At 36.6% G+C, this 12068-nt stretch overlaps 1 protein-coding gene across 2 annotated transcripts in view; it reads left to right on the top strand.

Moving 5' to 3' along the window:
* CFTR (CF transmembrane conductance regulator) overlaps nt 1-12068 on the top strand; it is a 162929-nt gene that overhangs the window by 54159 nt on the left and 96702 nt on the right. For both annotated transcript variants that reach the window (XM_032870720.1, XM_032870712.1), the window contains exon 10: nt 5467-5649. In XM_032870720.1, the coding sequence (XP_032726611.1) occupies nt 5467-5649 (183 nt within the window). The remainder of the gene's footprint in view (nt 1-5466; nt 5650-12068) is intronic.

Here is a 12068-nt window from a genome sequence, read left to right as displayed (position 1 = left end):
TTCTTCAGTGCTCCCTTTGGGCCCTGCCTGTTTGAACATCTGCTTATTCCAAGACCGGTCATTTCAGTTCTTCTACAACTCTCTCAATTCCCCTTTCCTTCCACTGAATCCTTTGCTGCAAAACATTACTTTATGGACCTTGGTGAAGTAGGTGTTGGGAAAAATAATACACCTCCGTCATTTGTAAGCTTTACACTGCTCTTGTTTCAACCTCAGTGGGGCCTGTAAACCTTCTTGGGAAATCTTTTCATTTGTTTTTAGTTCATTTTCTTTACCATTTCCTCAGAAGCTATTCCAGATTTTTACCACTTTCCTGAGTTCCTACTTCTTTCATGATCTGCATGGCCTCTCCTCCTACAAAACAGAAAGAAAGGAGAAGCCATTATCATGTATGAATGCTTCTAGCTTCCTGTTCACCTTCGGAATTATGTGTTCCTTTTTCCTTCATGCCTAAGAGAAAGACGGATGTTTCCCCCTGCCCTTGACTGAACTATTATGAACTTGCTTCATCTTCTTAGAAGAGGAGGCCAGCAGTCCTCTCTCTAGAAGCTTCAATAACTCCTTTCAACTGACTCCTTTTCCCATTCAAATATTTTCCAGTTTTAAATAAAGTCTTCTCTTGTTTTTGCCCACCCAGCTTCATCCTCCAAACCTTATTCATCTCTCTGTCCCTGTGTTGCCACAACTGTTGTCATTTCCTCATCTTTCATGGGTTTCTCCCTACTGCAGTCTGGATTCTGCACTCGCCAACCCAAGAAAACAGTTCTTTTCTTCTTGAATTGATGACTTAGCTTTAGTGTAACCACTCTTTCCATATTATTTTATCCTCAGATCACAACTTCTACCTCTTCCTTGCTGCTTCCATGGTGATGGGCACTGGGTCCCACTTAGGCTTTCTTTTAGCATTTCGTGCCTTCTCTGGGTGACTTCAAGCTCAGGGCCAACTGACATCAATGTGCTGATGGTCTTAAAGGCAAATTTATGGCCCCAGCTTCTTTCATGACTTCTTACATGTATTTCTAAATTTCCTGCATGCTCCTCAAGCACTTTACATTCACCACTCCCCAAACTTCACACACCTGCCTCTTCCAATGTATTTGCTATTTCCTTTGCTGGCGTCACCATTCACCCAGTTACCCAAGGGGCAAGTCCTTGGTGAATTATATATGATTCCATACTCAGTCCAAACCTGGCAATGGGTAGAATTACTACTTACTTATTAAGAAGCTGAAACTTAGTTTAAACAACTGGAACAAAGATAACTAATTAGGGAAGAGCTAAAAGATCAGCCTGTTTCTCTGACTCCAAAACCCTTTGCCACTCACCAGACTGCTCCATATTTAAACAAAACAAAAAAGGGTGACTGCTGCCTTACCGTATATTGCTTTCACATGTATATGATCTCATTTGATACCCTCAACAACACCAGAGACTGAAGTTCAGTATGTTACAATGACTTGTTAACTATTAGCCAGATACATGAAAAGATGTCACAAGAATGGGGTAAAAACAAAGGATATCATAAGCATTTCATGTACAACTAAGGGGACATGTAACCATGGAAACTCTTCAGTCTCATTAGGGAGCAAATAAATAAAAGTGAGATCAATAGTGAGATTCCGTTTTCACCTATAAAACCACACCAAAAAAGTTAAAACAAGTCTAAAACCAAAAATCAGTATTGATAAGGGTTCTTGAAAATAGTGCTCCCATATAATTATTGATGAAAGAAAATTTAGAACTACAATTGAAAAGACTTGGATTTTCACATACATTTTGCTCTGGAAACTCCACTTGTGGGAATTTATACCAAAAAAATGTGCTCCCCAATTTATAGCAAAGTACATGCAAATAGTTTATCCATACTCTTGGATACTATCTTACCACTAAAAATTAAATTAAACATAATATTTAATGGTATATGAAAATATTGATGACTTATTATAAGTCAGAAAAAGTGGGTCACCACCTTATTTTTTCTCAATTTTGTAGAAAAATTATATATATTTTATTGAATAGTTAACATGTTAGTTTTAGGTGTACAACATAGTGATTCAACAATTATGTACATTACAAAATGCTCACCATGCTAAGTTTAATAACCATCTGTCACCATACAAAGTATTACAATAATATTGACTATATTTGCTTTCCTCTACCCTTCATCCCTGGTTATATGTATATATTTATATATAAAATCATATGTATTTATATATATAGGTAAGAAAGTAGAGGGATTTTTTTCTTTTAATATTTTTTATTCATTTGAGAGAGACAGAATTAGCAAGAACACAAGCAGGGGGAGGGGCAGAGGGAGAAGAGAAGCAAACTCCCTGCTGAGCAGGGAGGCTGATGCGGGGCTTGATCCCAAGACCTTGGGATTATGACTTGAGCTGAAGGTAGACGCCTAACCAACTGAGACACCCAGGCGTCCTGAGAAAGTGGAGGGATTTCAGTTGAAAGGTTAAGTATGGTTTCTTCACAGTGGTAGTACTACAAGTGATTTCTATTTGTTCTGCTTTTCTGTATTTTCCAATTGTCTTAAAATAAGCATCTTACTTCTGTAAACAGAAGCAAAGATTATTAGCTACAAAAGCCTCCCGTTGGTCCAAGTGCTTTTTGGTTAAAAGTCCCACTTTCAACAGACTGCATTGCCTTCAACAGACTGCATTACCCTTCTTACCAAGGACATCTTTTGTCATTTTGTCACATACATCTGACCTGGCCACTCACCATTTCCGAGACATTCTGTTTTTTTAAGCCTGAACCATTGTATATGCAGATCTGTCTTCCTGGAGCACCTATATCATTTGTTGGTCTTGTGAGATACCACTTCTGTCCCTCCTAACTCAGCCTGCATGTCATTTACTTGGTCAAGTTCAAGGCTGAGTTGCTTTCCCTCTGTAATGTACTCCTATAAAATTTGGTGTGATTTTCAGTTCTAGCACTAAGCATGTTTCAGTACAAATATCTACTCATAGTTATTCTCCCATGTGGGATTTTTGAAGTGGCCTTTATTTTTTTTCTTAAGATTTTATTTATTTAGGGGTACCTGGGTGGCTCAGTGGGTTAAGCCTCTGCCTTCGGCTCAGGTCATGATCTCAGGGTCCTAGGATCAAGCCCCGCATCAGGCTCTCTGCTTGACAGGGAGCCTTCTTCCCACTCTCCCACCCTCCCTGCCCCTCTCTCTGCCTGCCTCTCTGCCTACTGGTGATCTCTGTCAAATTAAAAAAAAAAAAAATTTATTTATTTATCTGACAGAGATCACCGTAGGCAGGGAGGCAGGCAGAAAGAGAGAGGAGGAAGCAGGCTCCCTGCTGAACAGAGAGCCCAATGTGGGTCTTGATCCCAGGACCCCAAGATCACGACCTAAGCCGAAGGCAGAGGCTTAACCCACTGAGCCACCCAGGTTCCCTTGAAGTGGTCTTTAATACAGAGGTGATGTTCAATAAATATCTGTGAGGTAAATAAATAAATAAGGGAGGGGTCCCTGGTTGGCTCCTTTGGTTGATCATCTGACTCTTGGTTTTGGCTCAGGTCATGATCACAGGGTCCTGAGATTGAGCCCCGGGTCCGGCTCTATGCTCAATGGGGAGTCTGCTTGAGATTCTCTCTCCTTCTCCCTCTGCCCCTTCCTCTGCTCACACTCTCTGTTTCTAAAATAAATAAATAAATCTTTAAAAAAAAATTTAATAGGGGTGCCTGGCTGGCTCAGTGGGTTAAAGCCTCTGCCTTCGGCTCAGGTCATGATCCCAGGGTCCTGGGATCGAGCCCCACATCGGGCTCTCTGCTCCACGGGGAGCCTGCTTCCTCCTCTCTCTCTCTCTCTCTCTCTGCCTGCCTTTCTGCCTACTTGTGATCTCTGTCTGTCAAATAAATAAATAAATAAAAATCTTTTAAAAAAATTAATTACAAAATAACAAATGCCTTTGTCCTATTTTAAAAAGACTTTTTACTGTCTCCTTCTTAAAAGCTTTGCTTTTAGTTGTGTGATTACTAAAGGGGACGTTAGCTGTCCATATCATGAGAACTCAAAGCAGTGGTCTCCAAACTTTATGGCTTATATATGACCTAAAGGAATTTTGGAATACTATGACACATAATCTCTGACACATTGTGAAGTTGACATAAATTCTTATGTAGTTTTAAGTGGTGGCAAGACATGTAATTCCTGTTTATTACATATTCTCTAAGCATGTTAAATGGATTTTTATCAAAACTTTGGCATTATAGTTTGAGTACATTTAGTTTATGGAAAATAAATCAATTTATGAAGTCAGTTCTCATTGTCAAGCCTTCAGCTTGCTTTATGTCAGAAAAATTATCATAACCTTATGATGCAAATAATTAATATGTACCAACTAAATTTATTAAATTATTAAAAATTAAGTAAGTTATCAAAGAATTAGTTAATTAAAATGCCTTATCCTGCCACTCATTTCTACAATCTTATTCTAATCTTGGTAAGACCCACAGGTTGCCTTCAGGTGAAATGAGATGTTTTCTCCTTCAGTATTCCTGGCTTTGTTTCTATGGGACCCTCTTTCATGAAAAAATTATTCTTCTGTGGTCCCTTTCTGTGTGTCCTAGAAGATTTTAGACTCCAGTTAGGACAGCACAATAAGACTTAGGACTGGGGACAAACTCCTCTTCTGTGTCAAGTGAGACAAGTACGATTGTGAGCCAGGAAGTGGGAAGGAAGAAATGATAAACAGCTAGCGGATCTCAGGCAGATTGATTTTAGGAAGGAGTGTATTTGGAGCCTGAGGATGTGGAATCGATTTCCTTAAGACTGTGTGCATGAGGTTCCTCCTGATCAGTCTTTGGGGCTGGTTACTCTGGATTGAAGACTGCTCCCCTAAAGCTTCTCATGGGGCAATAGAGAAGCAGGGCACTTTCAAAAGGGAATTCCTTCCTCCCACTATTCTCCTATAAGGGAATTCATCTGAATTATCTGGCATTCTCATCACATTTATACTTGATTATTACTTAAATGCTTTAGGCTTCTTAGAAGAAGGTGTCAGCAGCATGTTAGAATAGAGGTTAGATTGGGTTGTAATTCACTCTGGCCAATTTAGTCATTTCATCTCTGAGTCACAAGGTCTATCGCTTTGAAAGAGGTGGATTGGAAAATCTACCTCCGATATTATTATTGTGCTAAGGATTAGATAACATTTATTTGCTCATCCTATAGGAGAAGGTACACATATTCTTCAGTATTAAATAAAGTTTAATTTAGGGGTGAGTGACAGTCTAGGATATTGAGGTTATGTTTCTATTAAATGCTTTATTAAAATTTTCAGTGTTTCACATCATGTGCTCTAGAACTCATGTATATAATTACGTGCTATAAAGTGTGGATCAGATGCCATGTGCTAATACATGAAACAAATACATATTGTTTCACAAATACCTATTGATAATACCTGAAAAACTTACCTTTGTATTTTCTATTTTTTTTTTCAGGGATTTGGGGAATTACTTGAGAAAGCAAAACAAAACAGTAACGACAGAAAAATTTCCAATGCTGACAACAGCCTCTTCTTCAGCAATTTCTCACTTCTCGGTGCTCCTGTCCTGAAAGACATCAGTTTCAAGATAGAAAGAGGACAGTTGTTGGCAGTTGCTGGATCTACTGGAGCAGGCAAGGTAATGTCTCCTATTTCTTATCATTGAGAACTTAATTTGGCACGCATTTCTTTCTTTTCCTAGTTTCTAGTGTAAGAGGATCTATTGGAGAAATTCTAACATTGGTAGTAGGAGAATTCTTGGATAGAGTGTCCCTTATAATATAAATTATTCCACTGATAATATTCTGTAGTCTTATTTTTTCCCTTCATTTTACTTCCAGTGACTTTTTCTTCTGCATCTTTATGTGGCACATGGCACACAACACAGTGGTTTTTTTCTACGAGTTGATATTTATATTTATTAAAGATGTTTTTCTTTTTAAAATTGGAACATAGTTGACATCCAGTGTTACCTTAATTTCAGATGTACAGTATAACGATTGAACACCTCTGTACATTACACTGTGCTCACAAATGTAGCTACTGTCACCACACAAAGCTATGATAATATCATTGGATCTATTCCCTATGCTGTATCACACATCCATGTGACTTCTTCATCCCATAACTGGAAGCCTGTATCTCCCACTCCTCTTTACTCATTTTGCCCATCTCCCCATACCTCTTCCCCTGGCAAACATCAGTTTGTTTTCTGTATTTATGGGCATTTTAAAATTTTGTTTGTTTATTCTTTGTTTTTTAGAGTTCACATATATGTCAACACAGTGTCTTACACATGGTGGACATTCGGTAACTTTATTGAATAAATGAACCATTCATTTTTACCCATCTTTGGCATAGACATTTTTTCAGGGCTGGTCGAGGAAAATCATGGCATAGATTTTACCTCGGAACCACATAGGCAGAAGGTCCTTATTTTGTTGATTTAGGATTTTAGGGAATGGACTCAGACTTGCTTAGGATTTATTATGAGGAAAAATTACTGACTAAGATAGCTTTTTGAAAGAAATACATAGGAATGTTGATTTATTCATTGCTGGTCAGCTTCCCAGTCCCGGTCAGCTTCCCAGTCCCTACCCCTATCCCAACTTATATAAGTCAAGAATATTTAGAGATATGTCTGACAAAAATTAATAGGTTAAAAAGCAAAAATAGCTAAAAGGTTAAACTCAAGGATGAAAGGGAAGGAAGGAAAGAAGGAAGGGAGGAAAAAAGGAAGGAAGGAGCACTGAAGCTTTAAGATAAAAATGTATGTAAAAGTAGAAATTAAGAAACATTTTTGAAAGACATTCATTAATATCTAATATGGGAAGAATGATATATTTGGAGAATTTAATTTTAAACTTGGGAAACAAAATGCTGCAGAAAATATCTAGTTGTTAAATTTGGTGTCCACAACGCTACTAATGCAATTTGGTTGTTTCTCTCTCCAGTTATGTTTTTTACATGTGAAACAGGTTTTTTATTTTATTTATTTACTTATTTATTTAGAAATAGGCCTTTTAAATAAAGTAGTTGTAGTTGTATATTTTCTTCTTAGGAGAACTTGTTCCTCCTTTTAAGTATTATTTTTCCTTCTATTTCTTATATAGTATTAGTAGTAATTTTCACTATTTTTTTTTTATTTTTTTTTTTAAGATTTTATTTATTTATTTGACAGACAGAAATCACAAGTAGGCAGAGAGGCAGGCAGAGAGAGAAGGGGAAGCAGGCTCCCTGCTGAGCAGAGAGCCCGGTGCGGGACTCGATCCCAGGACCCCGAGATCATGACCTGAGCCGAAGGCAGAGGCTTAACCCACTGAGCCACCCAGGTGTCCCGTAATTTTCACTATTAAAATAAAAAGATAACCATAGTCTCTCATTGGTTTGAAGAGGTGGGGGGGTAGGAGGTTGGGGGAACCAGGTGGTGGGTGTTAGAGAGGGTATGGACTGCATGGAGCACTGGGTGTGGTACAAAAACAATGAATACTGTTACGCTGAAAATAAATTAAAAAAAAAGATTAAAAAAAAAAAGGAGCTGTTCATCAGCAAAGTATCGATGATCTAAACAAGAATGTTTGCTGCTGAGAGGTAATTGTATTTCATGTAATTCTTAAAATTCTGTTTATATGCTTAAAGTTACTTCTCTGAAAGATATACAAAAATAGATTTGGACTCACAAATTACAAGACTTACCAACAATTAAATTTCAGGCAATTCTGTTAAAAATTGATGAGCAGAAAATTGCTGGCTGGAGTTGTATTTGCATCTTCTGAGAAGTTTCTCTGAAGACCGAGTCTAAGGAAAGCAGTGGTTCCTTCGGGATACGTTTGAGGGTTTGGCAGCTCAGTCTAGGAGGGAGGCTTTTCATAGTATTAGGAATGGAGTATTTTATAATCTACCAGACAGAAGATCTAGCTAACATATAAGATTGAATAATTGCAAATATTAGTATTTGAAGTCAAATCCCATCTCACCCAGTTTGATATATCAAAAGCCCTCAAGATAACTGAATAATTCTTCTACTTGTGTGACTTAACCTAGTATGTTTGCTGAGATTTTATAGCATAGAGGTATTCATCACAACATTGTTTAAATAAAAAAAAATTGGAGGGACCCCTAAATATCTACTATTAAGGAATCGATTAGACAAATTTTAGTGTAGTGATAGAATGGCATGTTATTCAGTCAGTAAAAAGGATGTTTAAAATGGTTGTGAAGGATACGTATTTATATATTGTTAAGAAAGAACAAGGTATAAAATATTATATACATAATTATTTGTGTTTTTAAAAGCATGTATATATGTATATGTGTGTCTGGAAGGATATTTATGGATCAAGTGGCTATCTCTGAGATTTTGGGTATATTTTGATGAGATCAGGCATGTTCAGGGTGGTATGGCTGTAGACAATTTTGGGTATGTTTGTATCTCTAGATTTTCCAAAGTTACAACAATTTATATCTATATTAATATATATTATTTTCTTTAAACACTAAGGTCAGGTTTAATTTTATCCCTCTTTCCTGTTAGAATTATCTAGACTCTAAGGGAACCATGTCTTCTTTACTCTGTATTCCAAGGAGTATCTTAGTGCTTGATACAAATTTATTTAATTGAACAATCTTTGGGAAAACAGATTTTTTGTTCTAATCCACATTAAGTGTCTTTCATCTATGAAACCTCTGTGAATTGTTGTAATTAAGGAAAATTGGTATAAGAGTCTGCAGTACTGGGTACACTTGACTGAAGGCTTGGTAAATAATTTTTATATATTTCATATATAATAAAGTTATTTTAGTATTTGTATTATATCAATAAATATTAACAATATATAATATAATATAAATATATAATGTAAATATATGCATTTAACAAGGATAGTAAGACCTTTTCCATTTATAAAGGTCATCTATAGTAAGATATTGTTTCTAAAAATATTTAAAAATAACTATTTTTTCTAGCTTTAATTTTTATACAAAAGGATTTTACATAGAAATAACATACTTTAGATTTTTCTTCATATAATAAAAATTACAAAATATACTGAAATCTATAACATAAAGAGGTCTGTTACTTAATCCTGCCTTCTTCCTAATGTATTTTAGGTGATATTATTATTTATTAAAATTTAATTGACAATTAAAAACTTTAGAAAATTAGGGGCACCTGGGTGGCTCAGTGCATTAAAGCCTCTGGCTCCGGCTCAGGTCGTGATGTCAGGGTCCTGTGATCCAGTCCCTCTGCTCAGCAGGGAGCCTGCTTCCTCCTCTCTCTCTCTCTGCCTGCCTCTCTGTCTACTTGTGATCTCTGTCTGTCAAATAAATAAAAAGAATCTTTAAGAAAAAAAAAAAAACTTTAGAAAATTAAAAGATATAAAAAGTTGAAAAATTTCCCTTTCAGTCTATTTCTGCTCAGTTTTCACCACTTTTTCACTCACTTTTCACCAATCTCTCCCCCAACCCACGTAGCCAATTTTAATTTTTTGAATATATATATAAATAACTGCATAGTATTCTACTGTACAGGTGGATGTTATATGATGTAATGAATCATCAATTGATTGATATTTGGGTTGTTTCCAGAGTTTTGCTAACCCAAAATGACACTGAATATCCTTGCACACATGTCATTTAGCACATCTGCAAGTGTATCAGTAGGATAGCTTCCTTGAAATGGTAAAGCATTTGTGTATTCATTGGGCTTCTATCCCTGAAGATTGCACTAATCTATGTGTGTACCATATGATCTATGTAAAAGTGTGGATTTCATCGTAGCATCACCAGCAGATGATGTTATCTAATTTTTAATTCTTTTCCAGTCTTACTATAGGGGCGAGTGGCATATCCATGTATTTTTAATTTGGGTTTTTCTCTCTTTTTTTGAAATTTGGGTTTCTCTTGTTATGAATAAAGTACAATATCTTTTCATATGTTTAAAGGTCTCCTCTATTTTCATTTTTGGTGAAATAACTATTCACATACTTGGTACATTTTTTAATGGATTTGCTTTCTTTTTCCTTTTGGTCTTAGAATCATTTCTTTAGGGAGAAATTATTCTTTTGTGTGTTCTAAGTTGTAAAGTTTTACTTCAATTTTACACTCTTTTCCTTTAGCTTTCCATGCATAAGTTTTTTTAAAAATGAGGTTTATCTTTCATTTCGTGACTTCTGGATTTTGAGTTATAGGAAGACTTTCTTACTCCATAGTGGTTTTTTTCCCCTTTAGACATCCCCCAGTGTTTTCTTTAAGGACTTATTTTTGTACTTTTTCTTTGACCTATTTGGAATTCACCATGAATATAGTATGAGGTATAAACACAATTTTTTTGTTAGCCCTCTGGATGGCAGTCCAGCTTCCAACACCATTTATTGAATAATCCATCTTTCCCCACTGATTGTAGATGCCACCTTTATTGAATACTAATTCTTTTGTGCATTTGGATCTGGTTTGTAGTTTTATTTCTGTTCCATTGGTTTGTTTCTTATATAATAGTAATTCATTTTTCAAGTTATTGAGTCCTTATAATTTAATATAATGTATCATATTCTTAACTTATATCATTTAACAAATTTATTGAGTCTCTACTTTGTGCCAAGTATTATTCTAGGCCCTTAAGATATAGTAGTGAACAAAACCTACAACATATTCTCATCCCCATCTAAGGAACTCACATTTTATGGGAGACAAACAAACAAAAAATGAGTACATGTAATATCACCTGATGGAAATTGCTATAAAGATAAAGCAGAGAAAAGAATATTGGTGATAGGGGTGCAATTTTAAATAGGGGAGACAGAGAAAGCCTCACTGAAAGGTAACATTTGAGCAGACACTTGAGGGAGGTGAGGGACAAGGTCATGTGGATTAACTACAGAAGAGTCTTGCAGAGAGGGTGGAGAAGCCTTGAAATAGAACTTAGCCTGTATGGTTCACAGAACAGCAAGGAGGTCAGTGGGGTTGCCACAGTCAGCCACAGAGGGTAGAGCCATCAGAGGAGTAAGGTTGGCTAGACCAGTACTTGGGCTTTTCTAAAAGAGCCTGAAGCGCCTTACAAAGGGGCTTGTAAAGAGTAAGGCTTTTCTTTCTGAGGAAATGAGAGTCCATTGGAAGGTTTTAAGAGAAAAGTAATATGATTGGACTTAGGTTTTGATGGGGCCGCTTTGAAAATAGGTTTTAGAGAGACAAGGGCAGAAGCAAGGGGAGCTTTGAAGCAGTTGGGAGTTTTTGGGCTAATTGGGCAGGAAATGATATTGGCTTAATCCAGGTAGTGATGGAAGTAGTAGTCAGATTCAGGACATATTTCTTTCTTTCTTTCTTTATTTTTAAGATTTTATTTATTTATCTGACAGAGATCACAAGTAGGCAGAGAGGCAGGCAGAGAGAGAGGAGGAAGCAGGCTTCCCGCCGAGCAGAGAGCTCGATGTGGGGCTAGATCCCAGGCCCCTGGGATCATGACCTGAGCTGAAGGCAGAGGCTTTAACCCACTGAGCCACCCAGGCACCCCTCAGGACATGTTTCTAAGAAAGATACCACAGAATTAGATTGAAGGTGACGTACGAAAAAAACGGAGATCAAGAATGAGTCCAAGGGTAACTGGAAGCTTGAAGGTACAATTACCTGAGAAGATTATGGGAGAAACTTATGCATTTAGTTTATAATGCATATTCAACATCCAAGTTGAGATGTTAGTTGGATATATAGGTCTGGTTTCAAGGGAATGGGGTCTGGCAGTGTAACAACTTGAGGTCAAATGAGATTCCGAAGGACAGCGTATGGATAAAAAGGGAAAGGGGTCCAGGTGTGAGCCCAAGGACCTTCCAACTTTTAGAGGTGCGGGAGGTGTTTTGTCATAGAGATTATATTTATAATAACTTTATGTTAAATCTTCGGGTTTTCTTTCCTTGATTCCCTAATGTGAGCTCTGATAAAATCAATGTTTTTTCTTTCTCTGCTGCCTCCTTTTCTTCTACACCATTTTAGTCAGTCATGTTATCTTTCTTTTTCTTTCTTTCTTTCTTTCTTTCTTTCTTTCTTTCTTTCTTTCTTTCTTTCTTT

Source organism: Lontra canadensis, unplaced genomic scaffold (genome assembly GCF_010015895.1).
Source record: "Lontra canadensis isolate GAN:19392208 unplaced genomic scaffold, GSC_riverotter_1.0 scaffold2, whole genome shotgun sequence".
Classification (NCBI taxonomy): Eukaryota; Metazoa; Chordata; class Mammalia; order Carnivora; family Mustelidae; genus Lontra; species Lontra canadensis.
Note: the sequence above shows the minus strand (reverse complement) of the source record. Positions and strands in the feature narration are given on the sequence as shown.